Below are 18723 nucleotides of genomic sequence, written 5' to 3'. Positions count from 1 at the left end.
CTGCAGAGGGAAGACTCCCTGTCTCTGGGTGATGGGTTCCCAGGGCCTTGCTAAGGCCACCCCAGGGACCTCAGAACTCACAGTGGGCTCACTGGGGCCACTGCAACAGAAATCGTAAGTCACTCTTATACACACGGGCCTCTGCCTGTTCACGTATGCACTCGCTAACATCTTCACAGCAGCCCAGTATGAAGGATGAACCACAGGGGCCCAGAGAGGGTAAGTGACTTGGACTTGGTCACACAGCTAAGGACAGCGTAAGAATTTGTAAACAGACTCAAAAGCCTGGGTTCTTTCCACCTTTAAATGCAGCTCTTCCAGGTTTGGTGACTGACAAGGGGCTGGAGGGTTGAGACTCAATCCCAAGCCATGAGAAACGATACACAATGAGGCTGGGTTCAGCCCAATCCCTCCCAGAAGTGTTTCCCGTGGTGGTTTGAGCAAACGCTGGGCCTACACTGAGTGATTTCAGAAATCCGCAGTCTCTCCTACCCACTGACCACAACTCCCTGGATATCTGCAGACTGTTCAGAGAGGAGAGGGGATGCTTTCTCCACCACATTTCTGTTTATTCCTGTAGCAGAATCTCCAACAGCTTCAATGAGATCCACAGCCTTCCCCAGGGCTGCCGTGGGGTGCTCAGGAAGGTCTGCCCTGGGCAGGTGGGGGCAGCCAGCCCTACCCGGGATCCACCTTCCTGCTCAGGGCTAAGGGAGCATCTCCCTTCCTCCATCTGACCTGGGAATTCCTCTCTAAGAATCTGTTCTCAGACAAAGTCTTATGCACAAATGTTACCACATGCATTATTTCTAATAGCAAAACCTTTGTCTAACATCAGGGGGACGGTTAAGTGATGATGGCCCACACAATCACTGGAGCCATTAAAAAGGAAAAATTTATAGGACCTAGGAAAACACTCACGATGTAACATTAAACCAAAAAAAAAAAAAAAGTCATAGAATAGTATGGGGGGGGGGGGAGCACACAGAAGGAGAGAGGGGAGGGGAGGAGCCCAGGTGCCAAGAGCCACAGGTACATCCAGGAACCATTTTTTTTCCTGCCTTATCTTTTTGACACTTCCCCCTCCTCCTGACATTCCTAGGATAATCAGAAAAATAAATACACACCCGCTACTCAAGTCCATGGCCCACACCCAAAGGAGGAACTCATCTGCACCGCCAGCCAGGTTCCGAGGCCGACTGGTCTAGGAGAAGGAGGGTCCCTGTCCCCTTTCCCATGACGCCAACACCTGGGACAGGGCCATGCCTGTGGGGCTGTCCCTTGTAAATCTGCCCTTAGGTTTTCCTGGGAATTTCCATCTTGGTTTTTTGGTTCCAGATTCCAGGAACCTTTTGGGATGAGGGATAGGGGGAGTGGGCTTCCTCTCTCCAGGGCAGCACCACCCATGTCCCAGGGAAGGGGGTGGCCCGGCTGTCGCAGCATCGTTGGGCAGGAATGGCTGCAGAGGGGGGCTGGCACCGGGGGTGGGTGCTAGAGTTGACATGTGAAGCTGGGCACATAATAAGCCCCTGCAGCCTCTGTGGGATCAGGGAGGGACATACAGGGCTCTGGGCCTGCGGCTGGCCCGGGGTGAAGCCAGGGGACTGCAAAGCTGCAGGCAAAACGCGAGCTGCCCCGACTCCAGGGTCCACCTGGAGCGTCCCAGAGACACGGGCACCGAGACCCTCAAGGCAGCCTGGTCCCCAGCCCATGGGAGCCTGTGCAGCCTCCCAGGACGGCTCCCGCACCATCCCACAGCCACCTTCCGGGGAAGCAGTCACCAAGCCTTCTCCTGGGCACCAGGTCTCCAGCCCTCCCCTCCCCATCACAACTCCAAGTTTCTTTGCTTTAAAGACCAAGTGGTCACTGCACCCAGAAATCCACACGCTGGAGAGGCGCAGGGCTCCCCAAGTCCGGGAAGCAGGGGCAGCTCCCAGGGAACAGGACTCCCCTCGGCAGGCGGAAACAGAGCCCCAGGTGCGACTCAGCACCCCCCCGCGTGGCCAGCCTCCCCGGCGACGTCCAGGTGCCCCAGCGACTCACCGAATATGTGGCCCTGGTAGCCGTCCTTGCTGAGCGGCCGGAGCTCGTTCTTGCCCATGGCGTAGCGCCGGTAGTTGGCCCAGGCGAACTGCATCATCTGCCAGAAAGAGCAGAGGACAGGACCTCGGTGAGCGATGCCAGCGGTGTGGGCGAGCCCCGTCCACCCGGGACAATGGGCCTTAAGCCCATTTTGCGGTTGGCTGTCTCCCTGGCTCTGGAGCCCGAGCTGCACGAGGGCAGAGGCTGCACGCGCCTTGCCTCGGTTTCCCCCAGAGCGCCCAGCCCAGGGCTGGGCACACAGAGGCCTCAACAGGAGCCGGGCACTGTGTCACCCGGCACACCCCGAGCTCGCCTCACACCAGCACCTGCTCCCCAGGCTGAGGAACATGCATGGTGACCGCCTGCCCGCCCTTGTCCCCTTGTCCCCTTGTATGGTGTCCCCCATCTGCCTTTGCAGGGCAGGTTGCAGGAGGCACGGCAAAGCTCTGGGTGGCCGCAGGGCAGAGGAGGGAGTGGGGAGCACAGGAAGGCAGAGCCCAGGGGCCGCTGCAGTGAAAAGAACTCAGGCTGCGAGATCAGAGAGGTCTGGTTTCTAACACTGCCTCTGCCACCCTCCCTGGGGCTCTGGCTGAAATGTCCCCCAGTCTCAGCTGCCTCCTCCGAGGTCTACTGACAAGGCATGAGCCTGCTTTGCCACATCCGAAAGGTTTCCTTGAGCGACCAGAATGACCTGCCCCCTTCCAGCAGCAGGGGAGTGGCGGTCCCGGGGTCACTTCCCACCTGGGCCTTCAAAGCGCCTGTCTGGTCTCGGGCCTCACCCTCACTTCCATTCACAAACACTGGCTGCCCCAGAAGCCCTGGGGGCTGTGGAGACGGGTGGACGGCCCCACCCTGAGCTCCGACTCAGCAGGCTGAGGAAGAGCCGGGAACTGCCTTTCTGACAGTCCCCCACGATGTGCCGGTCCCTGGGTCACATCTGACAACCACCGATGAATGCATCACAGGGTGAGTGTCCCTTGCCCCAGATGCTTGGACCTGGAAGAGGCTTAGATTTCAGACTTGTTTGAATTTTAGAAAATCCACATCTGTAGGATAAGGCATCCTAGGAGGCCCGAGTCCAGCTGCGGATTCCTCTGTGCCGCATACTGCTTAGACGCGCGGCCTGAAGATGACTTTGCACGATATTTCTGGCGTACCTGCATTTTCACTGTGACCATCCCAAGAGGCCAGGTGTGTGGCATCAAGCTCTTGCAAGTTTCAGACTTCAGAGCCCCGTGGATCTCTGACCAGGGACGCTCAGCCTGGACTTGTGCCCGTGACCCCCTGCTGGACACCGTGCTGCGGCCTGTGGCTTTCTCTTCCTGTCCCTTGGCCTGTGTTGTCTCTCCCGGTGGCCCTCTTTCTAGAATGTCACCTGTATCCCCTGGTACCCAGGTTTAGAAGCCACATCTTCCAGGCACACACAGTGGGTGCCCACAGATGCACCCACTGCCGTGGCCCCAACGCACAGACACAGAGGACAGACCTGATGGGAGTGTCGCCCGCCTTCCTGGAAGACAGAGGGACACTCCAGCGCCACCTCCCCATCTCGTAGCTGATGGAACGGAGGCTCCCGGAGGAAAGCAGTCACAACGGCGCAGCCAGGTGGCTGGAACCCAGCCCTTCCATCTCCTTGTCCGCAGGTCCCCTCGGTGCTTGGTAACGTGAGGCTGCCCGTGCAGCAGATGTCAGGTGATGCATGCCAGGCGCCTGGCACTGCCCTGGGCCTGGTTCTCCCCCGCCGTCATTTTCTACTTATCTTGAATTGGCAATGGTGGCAAATAATTGCTGGTACGAGCGCTGGAGGGGCCTGGCCTCCTCCCTCGGCCTCTCTCATCGGGGTCCCCCCTGTGAAGTAGGTGGGGAGGGGGGGGGCAAGTGGCTGTGGGGGAGGGGCAGCGGCAGCTCCTCAAACAGAAATGACAGCAGAGAAGAAGCCCCAGAAGGGGGGGGGACCTCACCTGGAGCTGCCCCCTCACAGGGAGGGACACAGGCAGAGCAAGTACAGGAGCCACGGTGTCTACGGGCCTCAAAGGCACTGTCACTGCAGGGATGTGGAGGTGTTTGGAACGCGTCCTATTCTCTCTGTCACCCACCTCCACAGGGTGGAGCGAAGGCAGGGCCCATCCCACGCGCCTCCGGGGCTGGATTCCGAAGGCGTCACACACAGGCCCTCAGAGCACAAGCGACGCCCCAGCTGGGACCCAGGGGGCTCCACCCAGGTGCTGGATGAGCAGGGGACAGAAAGCCCCTCGCCCTCCAGCCAGTAGCCTTCCTCCCTCCTGCGAACACACCTGCACCAAGCGCTGCCAGGGGCCTGGTCCCCGGCTGAAGCCAAGGGGTCACTCTCCCGGCTTCTGCTCTCTTCCCCGCTGCCACCTGCTCCTCTTCCTTCAGGTCTCACTGCAGGGCACATCTGCAGGGAGACCCCGTTCCCAGACACACCCAAGTCACACTCCCGCCCACAGTCCTGCCGCGCAGTCCCTTATCCCTGGCCAGTATTCACCGCTGGGCACCCTACCACTCACCCAGCCGCCGGCTCATAGAAGGTGCTCATTAAAATATTTGTCAACTGAATATAAGAAGGGACGAGACAGCTGGCTCTGGAGCTCCACTTGCGGCCAGGAGACTCGGTGCAGACCATGGACGACACAGGTAGGACACCAGCAGGTGAAAGAGAAGTCAGAGGGCAGAGGCTGGTGAGCCACAGATGGGCTCAGGAGGGGGCAGGTGCAGGTTCAGGGGTACCTCAGCCCAAGCCACTGCAGAGTTTCACAGGATGCTTCCTTAATCAGCCTGAATCTGGCTCACCCTGCCACCCCCTGCAGACCCTCAGCCTCGGGGAGTCCACTCTGGAGTCCCTGCAGGGTCCTTCTGGCCAGCGGACCGCACTGCCCCTCGGGCAGCTTCCCTCCCAGCGAAGTTCTGAATCCCCCGCGCTTCCCACGGTGCCCTCTGAAATGCTCTTCCAGGTGCCCCACGACTCTGTCGCCCATTCCTTGAACTGATGCTTTTGGTAAGGGCCAGACATCCAAGTGTGAGCTTGCCCCGGTCACCACTGGACCAGGTCCTGCAGGCACGGACCTGCCATTTGTCCCCAGTCCATCCATCTTGTTGGAATCTGCCTGTCAACCCGGGCTGCCAGGATCTTTCTGGAACCAGATCTCACTGCTCAACACATGTGCGTCTTCCTACTTTGAGTAACTGGCAAAGCCGACGGGCTGCCACGTGTGTCTCCCCAGGTTTTGGACAGAGGCATTTGTAGCTGGCTGAGGACGGAGCCAGGAGGCAGCAGAAGAGCCTCGCTCCCGGCTCCGGGAGCTGCCTGTCATCCATCCACAGATGAGGAAGCCGCCAAGTGATCAGCGCAGCCCCCAGCTCTCCATTTTTGTACATGAAGATATTGTGAAAGACGAGGCTGGAACAGAAAAACACCCTGCCCTAGTACAGCTCGTACAGAAGGAATAAATTGCCTTAAAAAAAAAAAAGAAAATAAGGGGTTAGACGAGCATGATTGTTCTCAGAGAGATCATTTTGGCTTCTATGAATCATTATTTTTTTGTTCTAAACGCTTGCAAATTGCTGACTTAAAGACCTATTAGACCTGCTAGAATGGTTTCACTCACAAAGATGGCCAAGCCACGGTGCCGGCCAGGATGTGGGGCCCCGGGGACCTGTATAAATAGCCAGTGGAGAACAAAGACGCTGCAGCCACTTGGGGGGGAATGTTAAATGTGGTGTCACCAGAGAACCTGGCCAAGCCGATCCTAACGTATACCTGCACCGGGAAGAGTCGACACAGCAAGTGGGAGAGATGTGGCTCAGAAAGGGCTGCTTGCAAGGCTGGGCCTGGGCTGCCTGGGAAAGTGGATCCCGCGGGCGTTCCCAGCGCCGTCTAGTTGATAAGGGAGGCTCGCGGTGCCGGGCTGCACAGACCTCGGGGCTAATGCCGGGCATCTGCTTTCCTGGCGGGAGCTGGGATTTCAGTACACTTCAGGCAGAGGGTGCCTACGGGACCAGCCCCCAGCAAAAGCCCTGGGCAATGAGTCTCTGAAGAGCTTGCCTGGTAGACAACACCATCCACGGTGTCACGACTTCATGATGCAGGGATTAAGTGCACACTGTGTGCCGTGCCTGGGAAGGGACTCTTGGAGCCCGTACCTGGTTTCTTCTAGACATCCGCTCGTGCACATTTTCTTTTTCTTTTTAAATACCTTTATTTTTATTTATTTTTATGTGATGCTCAGAATCGAACCCAGGGCCTTGCACCTGCTAGGCAAGCGCTCTACCGCTGAGCCACAACCCCAGCCCTTCATGCACATTTTCTTTGGCTCATTTTGTGGTGTGTTCTTTCACGGTAACAAATCCTAGCTGTGAGTGGGACTGTGGTGAGTCCTCAAGTCCTCCTAGTGAATTGCTAAACCTAGGAGTGATCTCAGGGGCCCTTGACAAAATAAAAACATAGGTCCACACAGAAATAAATGTTCACAGCAGCAATATTTATCCTAGCCAAAAAGTGGAAACAACCCCAATGCCCATCAACTGATGGATGGATCAAGTACATGTGGTATATCCATACAATGGAATATTATTCAGACACAAAAAGGATCAAAGCACATGTCACACCATGGGCGATAAATACTATGCCAAGCAAGGAAACCAGACACAGAAATGCTACTGAGTGTATGACTCCATTTATATGAAATGTCCAGAATAAGCAAACACACACTGGCAGGAAGTGGAGTGGTGGTGGCCAGGAACAGGGACGGGGAAATGGAGAGTGCCTGCTATTGGGCCTGAGGTCTTCTGGGTGATGAAAATGTTCTAAATTGACTGTGGTGATGACCCTATGACTGGATATACAAAAAACACTGAATGCCACACTTTCCAATGGTGGGTTTTGTGGTATGTGAATTCTATCTCAATAGAGCTGTTACTTAATATTAGTGGGAACAAATCCCATTCACCCTTTGACTTGACACCTAGCAGGACACACTACCTCAGGGATATTTCTGCCAAAATTGCCTGATGTGAACTAACCATGAGGAAACATCAGTCAAACCCCAACTGAGCAACCTCCAGGGTCGTGAATCCATTTCTTCAAACACAACTACAGGTGACTCACACCTGTAATCCCAGCTACTTGAAAGGCTGAGGCGGGAGGATCACAAGTTCAAGCCCAGCCCAGGCAACTTAGCGAGACCCTGTCTCACAAAGGGCTGGGGTGTGGCTCAGTGGTAGAGGGCAAGCCTGGCATGCACAGGCCCTGAGGTCCATTCCCAGCCCTGCAAGAAAATCAATAAAACAACAAAGTCAAGAAGGAAAGACCCAGGAACCCCCAGATGGAAGGAGGCTGAAGAGATGGGCACCAAGTGCAACACAGGATCTTGCATCAGATCCTGGGCCAGAAATGACATCGGTGATGGTGGTGGTAAGTGATGGTGGTGATGATGGTGGTGATGGTGATGATGGTGATGATGGTGGGTGGTGACGTATTTTTGAGACAACTGTCAAAATCTGAATGGGGGATAGGGACCAAACAGTCACACTGTACCAATGTTAATTCCCAGTTGTGACGGTTTTGCTGTGGTTTAGTGGAAGCGCCCCATCTTCTTGGATGAAGTTTTCAGGGTTCCAGAGCATTGTGTCTGCACCGTGCCCTCAAATGGTCCAGGAAAATCATGATGTGTGTGCGCGTGTCTAGGAAGGCGGGTGAGCGGAGAGGGTGACATGTTAACATCTGCAGATGGGTGGTCAACGGGAGACCCTGGGTGGACTTCACCGCTTTTCTACAAGTCTGAATTATTTAAAAAGAAAAAACAACCGTTAGGGAATTTTGCTGGAGGTCAGTGACTCAGATTTCTCTATTACAGAATCCTATCTTCCTATTTTTTTAAGGATCACGACGGAGCGTGCCCACTGCCGGCCACCCTGTGGTTCCTCTCACCCCGGTTCCTCCAAAGCCTGGTGGCTCCGCCCTGGCTCCCTCCGCCCTGGCTCCCTCCGCCCTGGCTCCCTCCGCCCTGGCTCCCTCCGCCCTGGCTCCCTCCGCCCTGGCTCCCTCCGCCCTGGCTCCCTCCGCCCTGGCTCCCTCCGCCCTGGCTCCCTCCGCCCTGGCTCCCTCCGCCCTGGCTCCCTCCGCCCGTGCCGAGAAGGCAGAGCCCAGCAACAAATCAGCAATTGCGACTGCGGTTTCTCCTTTTATAATTACATTGTCTTGCTCCGTCGAGGTGCCGTCCTTAGTCTATTCTTCCTGCTAAACAGACACCCCCCCCCCGAAAGGCCCCTCGTGGGGTCCTGAGCACTTTCCAGAAGTCTCAGCTCATCGGCCTCGGGCCACACGCCTCTCCTCCCATTTCTGGTCGCTCCTTTCTCTTGAGCTCAGCTCTGCAGTATTCTTTGCTATGGTTTGGACCCAGTTTGTCCCCAAAGGCTCATGTGCTGGGGGCCTGGTCCCCATGTCACGGTGTTGAAAGGGGGTGGAGCCTACGGGAGGCCCTGGTGGCGGGTGATTAGGTCATGGAGGGCACCACCCTTGGGAGGCCCAATGCCCGTCTTGTGGGGTGGGTTTGTTCCTGGGACCAGCCTGGCTGCCCAGAGAGGGATGTCACGAAGCCACTTCCGTTTTCTTGGCTGGCTCGCTCTCTTGCTTCCTCTCTCGGTGCAACCTCTCTCTCCTGCACACACTCACTTCCTCTTTCTGTCTGTCCACCAGAGACCAGCAAGGTCTCTCCCCAGAGGCCTTCACCAGAATCTGATGCCAGCACCACGCCCCTGAACCTCCACAACTGTGAGCCAAATAAAACTCTTCTCTTCATAAAGTGTTCACTTTAGGTATTGTGTTATAGCAACACCAAAAAGACTAAAGCATCTTTGCAGATGATTAAAAAATAAAACTGATATCTGTCTATCCATCTCTTAGTATTTTAATGGATCAAGGGTTCACAGGCTCACGGCAGGAAAGCAGACAGAGAGCAGGAAAACATCCCTAACCACCGTTCCCATTTTGGTGTCTTTCCACCCTTTTCCTCCCACAACTCTTTGTTTCTTGCTGTGATTACGAAACAAACATTCAATTTTATCACAAAGGCTTTGTAAACATCATTTTCCGCAGCTGACACATCGACTCATCATCGTGGACTTTATCATCCTCCTGGACCACTAGACATTTTGGTGATTCCTAGTTTGGGGCTAATGCAAAATCATGCCACACTGAACATCTCTGTGCTCATGATATTTCAAATAACTTCCTTAGGCCACAGTCCCTACAAAATCCCCAGGAAAGAAGCTGGAATTTATAAATACATACAGGGGTTTTTGAAGATTACAGCCAGACAGCTTATTTTGCCTACCACCGTGCAAAACTCGGCGAATGAGAAAAGTGTTTAACAATTTTGTGACAATACAGAAGAGCAGTCCACTCGGGGAGATAAAACTCACATAATGAACAACCGCCGCTCACATTCCTGCAGCTCCCTGACTAGTTCAGCTTCCTCGAGTTGGGTCGTTCGGCGGGCTTGACGGGATAGGTATTTTTCCACTTAGAAATAATTATGCAAGGGCTAAAAAAAATGTATGAGATATAAAACAGTAAACAGATATTAAAAATTGTGTTTAAATGTTTAGTGATGGGCAAAAAAATCACTCATTATGTCATATTAAGTGGAAAAGCAAGATGCTAAATGATATGGTATGAAATTTCATTGGCCTATGTACAAGGGTCTAAAAAGAAAAGACGTGGTTGACAGCGGTTCTATCTGATAGGAGCAGTTCAGGGATTTTAAATTTTCTCTTCTAGTTGTCTTATATTTTCTGAATTTTCTACAATGAACATTAAGAAATGTTTGTGATGTAAAAAAGAAATGTTTTTAAATGAAAAATAAGACGGGGAAGGGGTCTGGTCCTGTCCACGGGGAGGAAGTACCAGGGCGGCTGGCTGTGGGACAGACAGGGCAGAGCTGGGTCTTCAGGGAAGGAGGAGGCAGGTCCTTGGAGCAGAAGTCAGAGAAGTTCATGCAGCAGAAGCCACAGCATGAACTGCAGCCCGGGGCCAGAATTCCAGAGAAACAGACTTTGAGGGCCAGGGACACAATGCATTCCCCAAACCACGCTTTACAGGAGCCACGGGAGAGGAGGAGAGGGAAAGTGACTAGCCGTGGCCAGGACTCAGAGGTGAGCAGCGCTGGGAGGATCTGTCTCCAAGAAGCAGGGGAGGATGGTGCACCTGACCGAGCAATGGCAGCCTGAGTTGTACCAAGAGACACTCAGGTCAGGTTCAAGAATGTGACCATGAGAATCACCAGACATGAGACTAAAATACAAGAGGATCCGTACCTCTGCCCACAGTGGGTTCTAGAAATATACGACAGGCAGTTGTCCTGTGGTGTCCATGCTGGAGGCAGAAGGTGGCTCTGGAGTCTCTGAAGCCCCTCCCTTCCAGCAGTCTGTGATGTACAGATTCAAAGAATCCAGAACAATAGACCACGAGGCCTGCCCTTGGCCTGCCCTTGACCTGCCCCTCCCCTGCCCTGCTCTGGGCAGCTCTAGCGATGGAGGACGAGGGAGCCAAGACTCTGGGAGCTGAATCCTCAGCTGCTTCTCTAGTTCTTTCCCAAACAAAGGATGTTCTTGTCCCCTGAACAAGCCCCAGGGACAAGAGACCTCAACATGAGGACCGTGGCAGGCAGACGAGGCCTTTGGTCTGAGGTCATCTTTCTCCAGAATTCTCTCCCACAGACAAGCGACTGGAGCCTGCGGTCACCAGGCCCAGGTGCCCTCCCAGACCAGGGGCCCAGAGCCATGGAGCCAAGGAAGGAAGGTGCCCTGGAGGAGGGACGAGGCAGGGTGGCCGCCACGGCCTCAGGGGGGAAGTCTGGGGGGGGTGGGCAGCGGGGAGGAGGGGGCGGGAATGCCGAGCCGGTCCCCTCCTTAAAAAGCCTGCGCTCGGCCAGGTGTGGCAGTGACTCAGAACCACAGCTGCTGGTCCCCGAGCTGCCAGGAACCGGTCCTCATCCTTAAGGACAGGAGCCCACCCCGCGGGGCGCAGCCTGACTGGCATCTCCAGCAGTGTCCCCTGTTCCCATTGGCGGGGGCCGATCGGGAGGGGCTTTGGTCTCTAATCATCCTGGGATCTGATGACCCAGAGAGGACAGGGCTTCTCCTCCCCTCCAGCAGAGCCCAAGGACACCCTGGTCCAGCCCCGCTCGGGTGCCACCCGGCATGGTCTGACGGGGATCGTGGACGAGGCCGGGAGCACCCACGACCCCTGGACTCCCGTTCAGCTGCTGAACATGGGTGGGGTCTGCACTGGGGACCGCAGGAGGCCGAGAAAAGGGACCTGCTACCTCCTCGCGTCTGGCTCTCAGACTCGCCTGAGCAACTGAAAGGCAAATGTGACAGGACCCGGGACATCCTGCCCGTGGGGTCCAGATTCAAGCACTCAGAAATTCAGGCCATCTGTGACCGTCCCAAGGCGCCAGGGCTGAGTGTGAGCAGGGGGTGGGGTGGGGGTGGTGCTGTTTAAGCTCAGCTGTGGTCTGGGGAGCAGCAGGTGGGCACCCCCAGCCAGGAGCCCGTGGAAATGCAGCACCCCAGGCCCCACCCCAGGCCTGCCGGATCAGAACCAGCATTCACACCAGAGGCCAACACCTGTGTGGCCTTGCGTGAGTGACTTAATCTCTCTGGGTCTGAGTTTCCTTATCTGAAAGAACAGGAATACTTCCTTAATCCTCTTAGTAACCTCGAGAGGAAGAAAGATAACGTTTGTAAAATGTTCAGCACGGTGGCTAGTACCTGCTATGTGTTCAATAAACAGCGGCCCAAGGTGCCTGTTATCCTATTAACTCACCCACTCAGCATCTCTCTATCCACTTTTCTTTGCAACCCCAGCATTGGGGTTTGGCACCCCAATCCCAAACACATCTGTCTCCATGGCACTCCTGCAGCAGCCCCCCAAGTGGAGGCCGGGCCTTCTCTCTGGCCTCCTACAGGACGCCCCACACAGGAGCCAGGTGTGATTATGGGAAATGCAAATTCACTCCTATCCGCACTCCACCCAACACCCGCCACAATTCCATCAGGTACAAGGTCAGCTCCTTAAGGGGGCCCAGGAGCCCTGCACTCGGCCGGCCGGGCTGCTTCTCCCCGCCTGGCTGTGCCTGCAGCGCCCCAGCTGCCTGCTGGACTCCCCTCAGCCTCAGCCTCGCGGCTGCTTCCCCAGCCTCCTGGACCATCCTCCTGGACGAGGCTGAACCCCCGTCATGGAGATTTACTGAAGTTGAACTCTGACAAGGATCGTGACTCATTAATTAGCATCCATTTTCCCCACCAGAACGGGCTCCCCGAGCGGTAGCTCGGCCACTCACCGCTGTCCCCAGCACTTAGCGGAGTTCCCGGCACACGGAGGCCTCCATAAATACATATTGATTAGATGCCTTAGGTTGGTGGCATCACAGGGGACCCTGGCTGCTCATGTCATGGGGGCTGTGGAGAAAGGGGGACAGAAGCCCTCCCTGCCCAGTGGCCTTAATGTACTCAGCAGGAATTTGACAGAGGCCCGCAGGGCAAGGTCTCCCCCTACCTCCGTCCCTGTCCCAAGGTCCCCCCCACCCCCGTCCCTGTCCCTGAGCCCTTCTTGGTGAGCTGCTGGGCCTGCAGCAGACAGGAGGAGGTCACCGGCCAGGAGCACACTTAGATGGTTCCCTGACTGCAAATGAGGGGTCTCCCCGCTTCGCCCTCTACCACAGGCTGGGTGTCAGCTGGGGACAGGGGGCCTAGCGGTGGGGTCAAAGGTGATGGATGGGGAGGACCTCGGCTCATGGACACGTGGGTTCCAACAGGCCTGATGGGAAAATGTCGTCTACAGCCCGCCTGGTGCAAGCGGATGTAGCATTCCCAACGGCTCTGCCTTCCTCACTGAGCCTTCTGGTCACCTGAGAGTTACCAGGGTGAGGGCCGTCACCCCCATTTTACAGGCAGGCATTTATGAAACGCCAAACACCTCACTGCGAATGTGTGCATTGGTGCGTGCAGTTTTCACCACACCTCTGGGAGGCGCTGTTAGGGAGGAGGTTGGGCACAGCAATGGGCAGCGTGGCTTTGGACCCCAGTTCTCCCAGCTGTGTGTCCTTGGATAAGATACTTAACCTCTCTGTGCCTCGATTTTCTCATCTGTTTCAAAAGAGTGATACAGTAATGTTACACACAGCCAGATTTTTCATTCCTCCTCTCGTCTAATCTTCACATTCATCTTGTAAAATTAATGTCCTTACTCTCAGAATTCCAAGAGAGGAAACCGAGACACTGGTCCTGCTGTCACAGGAAGTGCTGGTGGCCAGGATGCCCCCTGCCTCTCACACAACAGGGCAACTGTACCCCCGCCTCCAAGGGGCTGCTCCTGGGGGTGCCCTCAGTCTGAAGACTTCCTTTTCTCTGTTACCCCCGCTGGACGTCCCCTGGGCACCTACAGCAGGTCCCACACTGGTGAGGTCCTCCAGGTGCTCACGTCCCCAGCTCCCCCTGCAGGGGCCGTTTGTCATTATGGAGACGGAACAGCTGGGTCCTGGGGGTTAATAACGTGCCCAGGCGTTGGTGCAAGAGGGCACATCCCGGAACCTCCGGGCACCATGACGGCACCTCCCCCACCGCGGTCCCCAGGGTAAGATCGGAGCCTCCTGTTCCTAACACGTGCGGCCAAGCAGCTGGCGGCCAGGCCTGGGGAAGCCGGGGTCTGGCTGATTTGAGGGCTGTGTCCGTCACACCAGGCGCCTCCCTGTCACAACATGGGCCGGGCACCTCCGGGCAGTGGGGGGCACACGGAGAAGCAGGACGAGGACTGGCTGCTGCCCGGTGCCAGGCGGCCCATCCTGGAGCTGCTGCCAAGAAACCGCCACGGCCCGCTCCCTGAAGGCTCCGGTGGCTGGAAGGAAGGGACGCAGCTTCAAGGCTGCCCCAGCAGAGCCGCGGCCACGGAGGTGAGAGAGGCAGGAAGCTCTGGACTGGGGTGGGCCAGCAGTGATCCACGCCCTGGGTCCAGCCTGACAGCCTGGTGGCATCTGTGTCAGCCGGGGGCACAGGTGACGTGTTTCAGGGCCCCTGGGGTTGGCACGAGGCCTGGGCTGAGGAAGGGAAAGGAGGCCAGGAGGTCAGGGCCTTGCTTGCTAGTTCCCAGGGTCCCCGCCTCTCGAGAAGCCTGGGGACAGAGGAATGGGCAGAAGCCCCGGAACTGCCTACGTCCTCGGGGTGCTCCCTGGACCCAAAGGAGGGCGGCAGGGTTCTCCTCAGAGAGTCCATCCTGGACCGAGGAGGAGGCCGGGAAGCCCTGGCACTCAGCAGGAGAAGGGCTCTGTTTGCTCCAACCAGAGAATCTCAAAGAAAGACCCAGAATGAGCCATCCCTGACTACGTCGGTCCCTGTGCCAGATGTGGTCAGACTTTATCTCAGCTAAGCCTCTTGGGCTATCTGGAAGCAAGTTTAAGCCCATTTTATAGAGGGACGGAGGCTCAGGAGGTTTGGTGACTCGAGGCTCACAGCCAGGAGAGGGGGGGACTGGACAAACCCAACCTCTTCCTCTTCCTGTCCCTTTTCCAACTCCCCCAGCACCTGGCCTCCGCTCAGAAGACTCTCACTGAGCACCTACTACGCACCCTGAGCCCGGCCCAGCTGTGTACGGCAGGATACAGCACCGGCCGCGTCCCTGTCATGGCTTCTGCATCCCGGGGTGGACAGACAGGCAGACAGTAAGGAGCAGGCGGCTCTGAAAGGGGGTCAGCAATATCCAGCAAAGGAAAGGTAAAGGGGGGAGAGTGACTGAGCTCGGGAGGGCAGGGAAGGCCTCCGGGAGGACAGCGGAGCTGACACCTGAATTATTCATATCTGGGAAAAAAAAATTCCGCTTTCCATTCAGACTCTGAGAAACGCCTCTCCTGTTGTTCCTCTGAGGTCCGCGGGCAGATTCCAAAGAACATACTTAGTACATATTTTCTCTCCCTCTTTGTTTTTGTCTAGAAAGACTTGCAAAACCCACAGAGGTCACCCGTCCACGGTGAGAGAGAGAGCGCCAAAGCAGTAAATGGCCAGATCCGCCACACACATGCCACACAAAATGACTCGGGCCCCTGGAGTCGCTCTCCTACGGAGCCGAGTCTGCATTCATCAGGCAGCTGGAGGAGTTCTCTCCCCATTTTTCTAGGAAAGAAATGGACGGAGGGCGCGCAGGGGCGCGTGGCACTCTGGATTCCCACAAGGCTCGGCGCTTTCTCGCTCCCTCCAGGACTGGATTTCACGGGGCGCTCGGGATGTTTTCTTTGCCGGGGCTGAGCCCAGACGCTGCTTGAAAGGATGATGGCAGCGGATCATAAAAGATCACCTGGTCCCCCGGGGGAGAGTGAGACATCCCGCCATTTGATCTGGAAACTCGGAAACACAAGGACCAAAGGACAATTAACTATGAAAACAGAAAAGCTCTCGTCAGGATGGAGGAGGAAAGCCGGAGGATTCAGTCGAGTTCCATGGATGCTTTGAATTGTTCAGAATCAAAATCAGAACCAAAGCTCACGCAGGCCTGCGGCTGCCTGGACGTTCGGGTCCCCTCTCCTCCACGCCCCCGACTCCCCGGAACTGCAGACAGCCTCTCGGGCCCTGCCTTCCAGGGCCCCAGGATTTTCTCTTTCCAAGCCGCCTCTAGATCTGGGGCTCCCTGCTGGGGCCTGAGAACCTGCTGCAGGAAACGACAGCTCCCGCCGCCGTGGGCCAAGCAGACCCTTCCAGAGAAGGGAGCCCTGGACGGACAGCCTGCGACAGGTGATGCCCCCAAACCTCCACCACCTCTCTCTCCTGCACTTGCTCTGGAGGCACCACTGTAGGGGACGATGGCTCCCTGGGTTCTCCCATAAATCCCAGAGACAGGCTCCTCGTGACACTTCCTGTAAAAGAGAGGGCCTCGGCGAGATTTCTCTCACGGACAGCTGTACCTTGTGTACCAAGGGGGAAACCGTCATGTTTTCCCAGTTCTGGGCACAGTGACGGAAAAGCGCCAGTGCATAAAACCATCCGTCAGGCCGGCCACGGTGGGGGTGGCATGCAGCGGGGTCCCCTGGTCCCCCGGCTGCGGGCCTTCCTAATGAGGGTGGTCTCTGCTCCGCTGCAGACCTCAGGGGCTGCTCTTGCTGGAGGAAGAGACGCCTCTCGCTGCCACAGTGGACTTGGTGTTTCACTTATGGACCCGAGAAGGATGTGAGTCACTGTCTGAGCCCGGATTTGACCTGACCGTGGGCCGGCCTGGGCCCACTTAAAACAAATGAAAAAAAAATGAGCCTCATTAGCTGGGATTCAACAGCTTCCCTCCCGCCTGGGAAGTCACTCGGTGAGAAAGGGGGTCAGGATGGAGGAGATGCAAAATGATGAAGAATGTAGATGCGAAAATGTCTCCCGAGAGAGAGGAGGAGCTGTGGCTATTTAAACCATGAAAAGTTTAAACCCTCTTGAGGTCAGAGAAAGAACCAGAGAAAAATCAGAGGCCCATTTCCTCTCTTCCCATGAAGCCAGCAAACGTTTAAAATGTGAAGCATCTCTAACAGCCATTTGATTAGGGTGCTTTTTCCCCCCTCATCCAGGCTATGATAATTAGCAAACGCCTGGGAGATGAGATTTAAATATGCCAATCAGTCCATCTCAAGAGTGTAGGGGGAACAATGCGGGCTGTAATCATCTGTAAGCGATGACCCCTCTGGTGGGGTCGCAGACATTCTGGAGATCGGAAGCCCAGCCGATGACCTCTCTGCAGGGTTGGAGCAGCTGTTTCTCCACTTTAAAAAAATCAAACAGCAATGCCAGGAATTATCTGAAAATTCCACCGGTGTGACCTTTAAAGGGAATGATTTTGAGTACTTCTGGTGATAACTCTGCCGCCATTTCTTCCTTAATGGGGCATTTTCAAAATCAGCAGGATGAAGGCGATAACCTGGCTTCACAGCGGTGCCAACAGACTGTACCTGCAATATCCAGCTAATGCCCCACTTTCTCCGTCAGCCATCATTTCTTGGGTTGGAAATTGTCAAAAACCTACAGATTCACAATCTCTCACAGGCGGCAGGGGTATGCAGAAAGGGCCCCCCGGTCGAGACTGGTCCATAATGGGACAGAACGTCATCCCAAGGGACTGCAGAGTGCGGCTCGCCATTTCCAAGAGTTCTTCTGCGTCGCTACTGGGGATGGGCATCTAGCCAAGAAGGACATCGGTTAAAACCAAGCCTTATTGAAGACTTAGGCTGGTACCAAACCGGGTCCGTTCTTCACCCCACTGGCTGGGCTTTCCGGATTTTTGCACCATGGCTGGGAGAGAGGGAGGTTACTTCTTGCGCCCGTGCTACAGAAACATGTGTGTCTTGGACATAAAAAGATGTTACTAGGCAACACGAATGAATCACATTGATAATCCATTCCATAGTAATAGCTTTTATAATTAAAAATGACCGAAAACACAATAGATCCCAACACAGAGGGGGATCATGGGGAGACGGGGCCATCTCTGTGCCTTCCACAGCCACTCTCCCACCGTCCCCCCGTGGGCCCTGCACCTTCACGGGAGGGAGTGGAGAGGTCTGTAACTAACCACCTTCCAGGGTCAGTGGCCGGAGATCTCACAGGGCCAGCACTTCCTTGACTAAGTTCTCACAGATGACACAAAGCCCCCAGCCTTGCCCCGAGGGCCTCTCACAGCTGAGCCATCCGCATGCTCCACGGCGTTGTCTACATCACAGATTCTCTTGAGAAGCACTGGCTGGAGTCTGGGTGGCCAGCTCGTCCAATCACGAGGTCAGTGTCTCCTCAGGTGAGGGCCTTGGGTCACACTGCCCCTGCCCCGCGAGCCTTTACCTTTTCTTGGGATTGAAAGATGTGTTTGTGATCTCAGTTCCGTGTATCAGGTATCTCTGGGCTGATCCCGTTTCCAGAATCCCATTCCTTCCCTTATCCGTAGCCAGGGCCAAGAAATCACCCCCGTATGCCCAGGAACAGTTCAGAGGTCCCATGCACTGCCCTTGAACTTGGACCACCATCGGCGGCCAAGCCGTAAAAAATGCCAGCCAGGGCCTTAATTCCTAATTAGCTGTTGGCGAGACAAATGACCTGCCAATGGTAGCTGCGCCTACCTCGACCACACAGGAGAACAAGGCTCAACGCGGGGATACGTGGAAAGAGAACTCTCCCGGGAGGAAATGTTTTGCAAATTCTATTTCCTTGACAACTGTTTTCCAAGCAAATTCTGGTACTGTAGGTTGTTTCCCCCCAATGGTTCTGAACAATTCTGGTATCAAAAAAATCAACACTGTTAAATGCCCTAGCGTGAAAAACAGGGATTAAAATAGAAGCAAAAAAGAAAATGAAGCTTTCGGAGTTGAAAACTAAAAGCTCAGGATCTGCCATCTTTTGAGGGGACGTAGGAGTGGGCAGTAAGGAGCAGGAGATGGGCCCCGACAAGGGGTGCTGATCGCTGACCCTGGAGGTGGCGAGGACAATGGGCTGCCTGGCTGGGTCCCTTGCTGCAGAGCTGGAGGCGTAACCTAGTTCTCTGAGGGAGCAGAGGCCCTTGATCACCCCTTTCTGGGGGTTTGAAGAAGATCCAAGAACCACCCAATCAGCCAC

At 55.7% G+C, this 18723-nt stretch overlaps 1 protein-coding gene across 3 annotated transcripts in view; it reads right to left on the bottom strand.

Moving 5' to 3' along the window:
- Man1c1 (mannosidase alpha class 1C member 1) overlaps positions 1-18723 on the bottom strand; it is a 117153-nt gene that overhangs the window by 65628 nt on the left and 32802 nt on the right. For 2 of the 3 annotated variants that reach the window (XM_071617497.1, XM_027937103.2), the window contains exon 2: positions 2044-2140. In XM_071617497.1, coding sequence (XP_071473598.1) covers positions 2044-2140 — 97 coding nt within the window. Of the gene's footprint in view, positions 1-2043; positions 2141-2823; positions 2845-18723 lie in introns of those variants that run through there. The other variant, XM_071617496.1, reaches the window with a different exon arrangement.

The sequence above is a fragment of the Marmota flaviventris genome, chromosome 10, assembly GCF_047511675.1.
Source record: "Marmota flaviventris isolate mMarFla1 chromosome 10, mMarFla1.hap1, whole genome shotgun sequence".
NCBI classification, from domain to species: Eukaryota; Metazoa; Chordata; class Mammalia; order Rodentia; family Sciuridae; genus Marmota; species Marmota flaviventris.
This window is presented reverse-complemented; position numbering and strand designations above follow the sequence as displayed.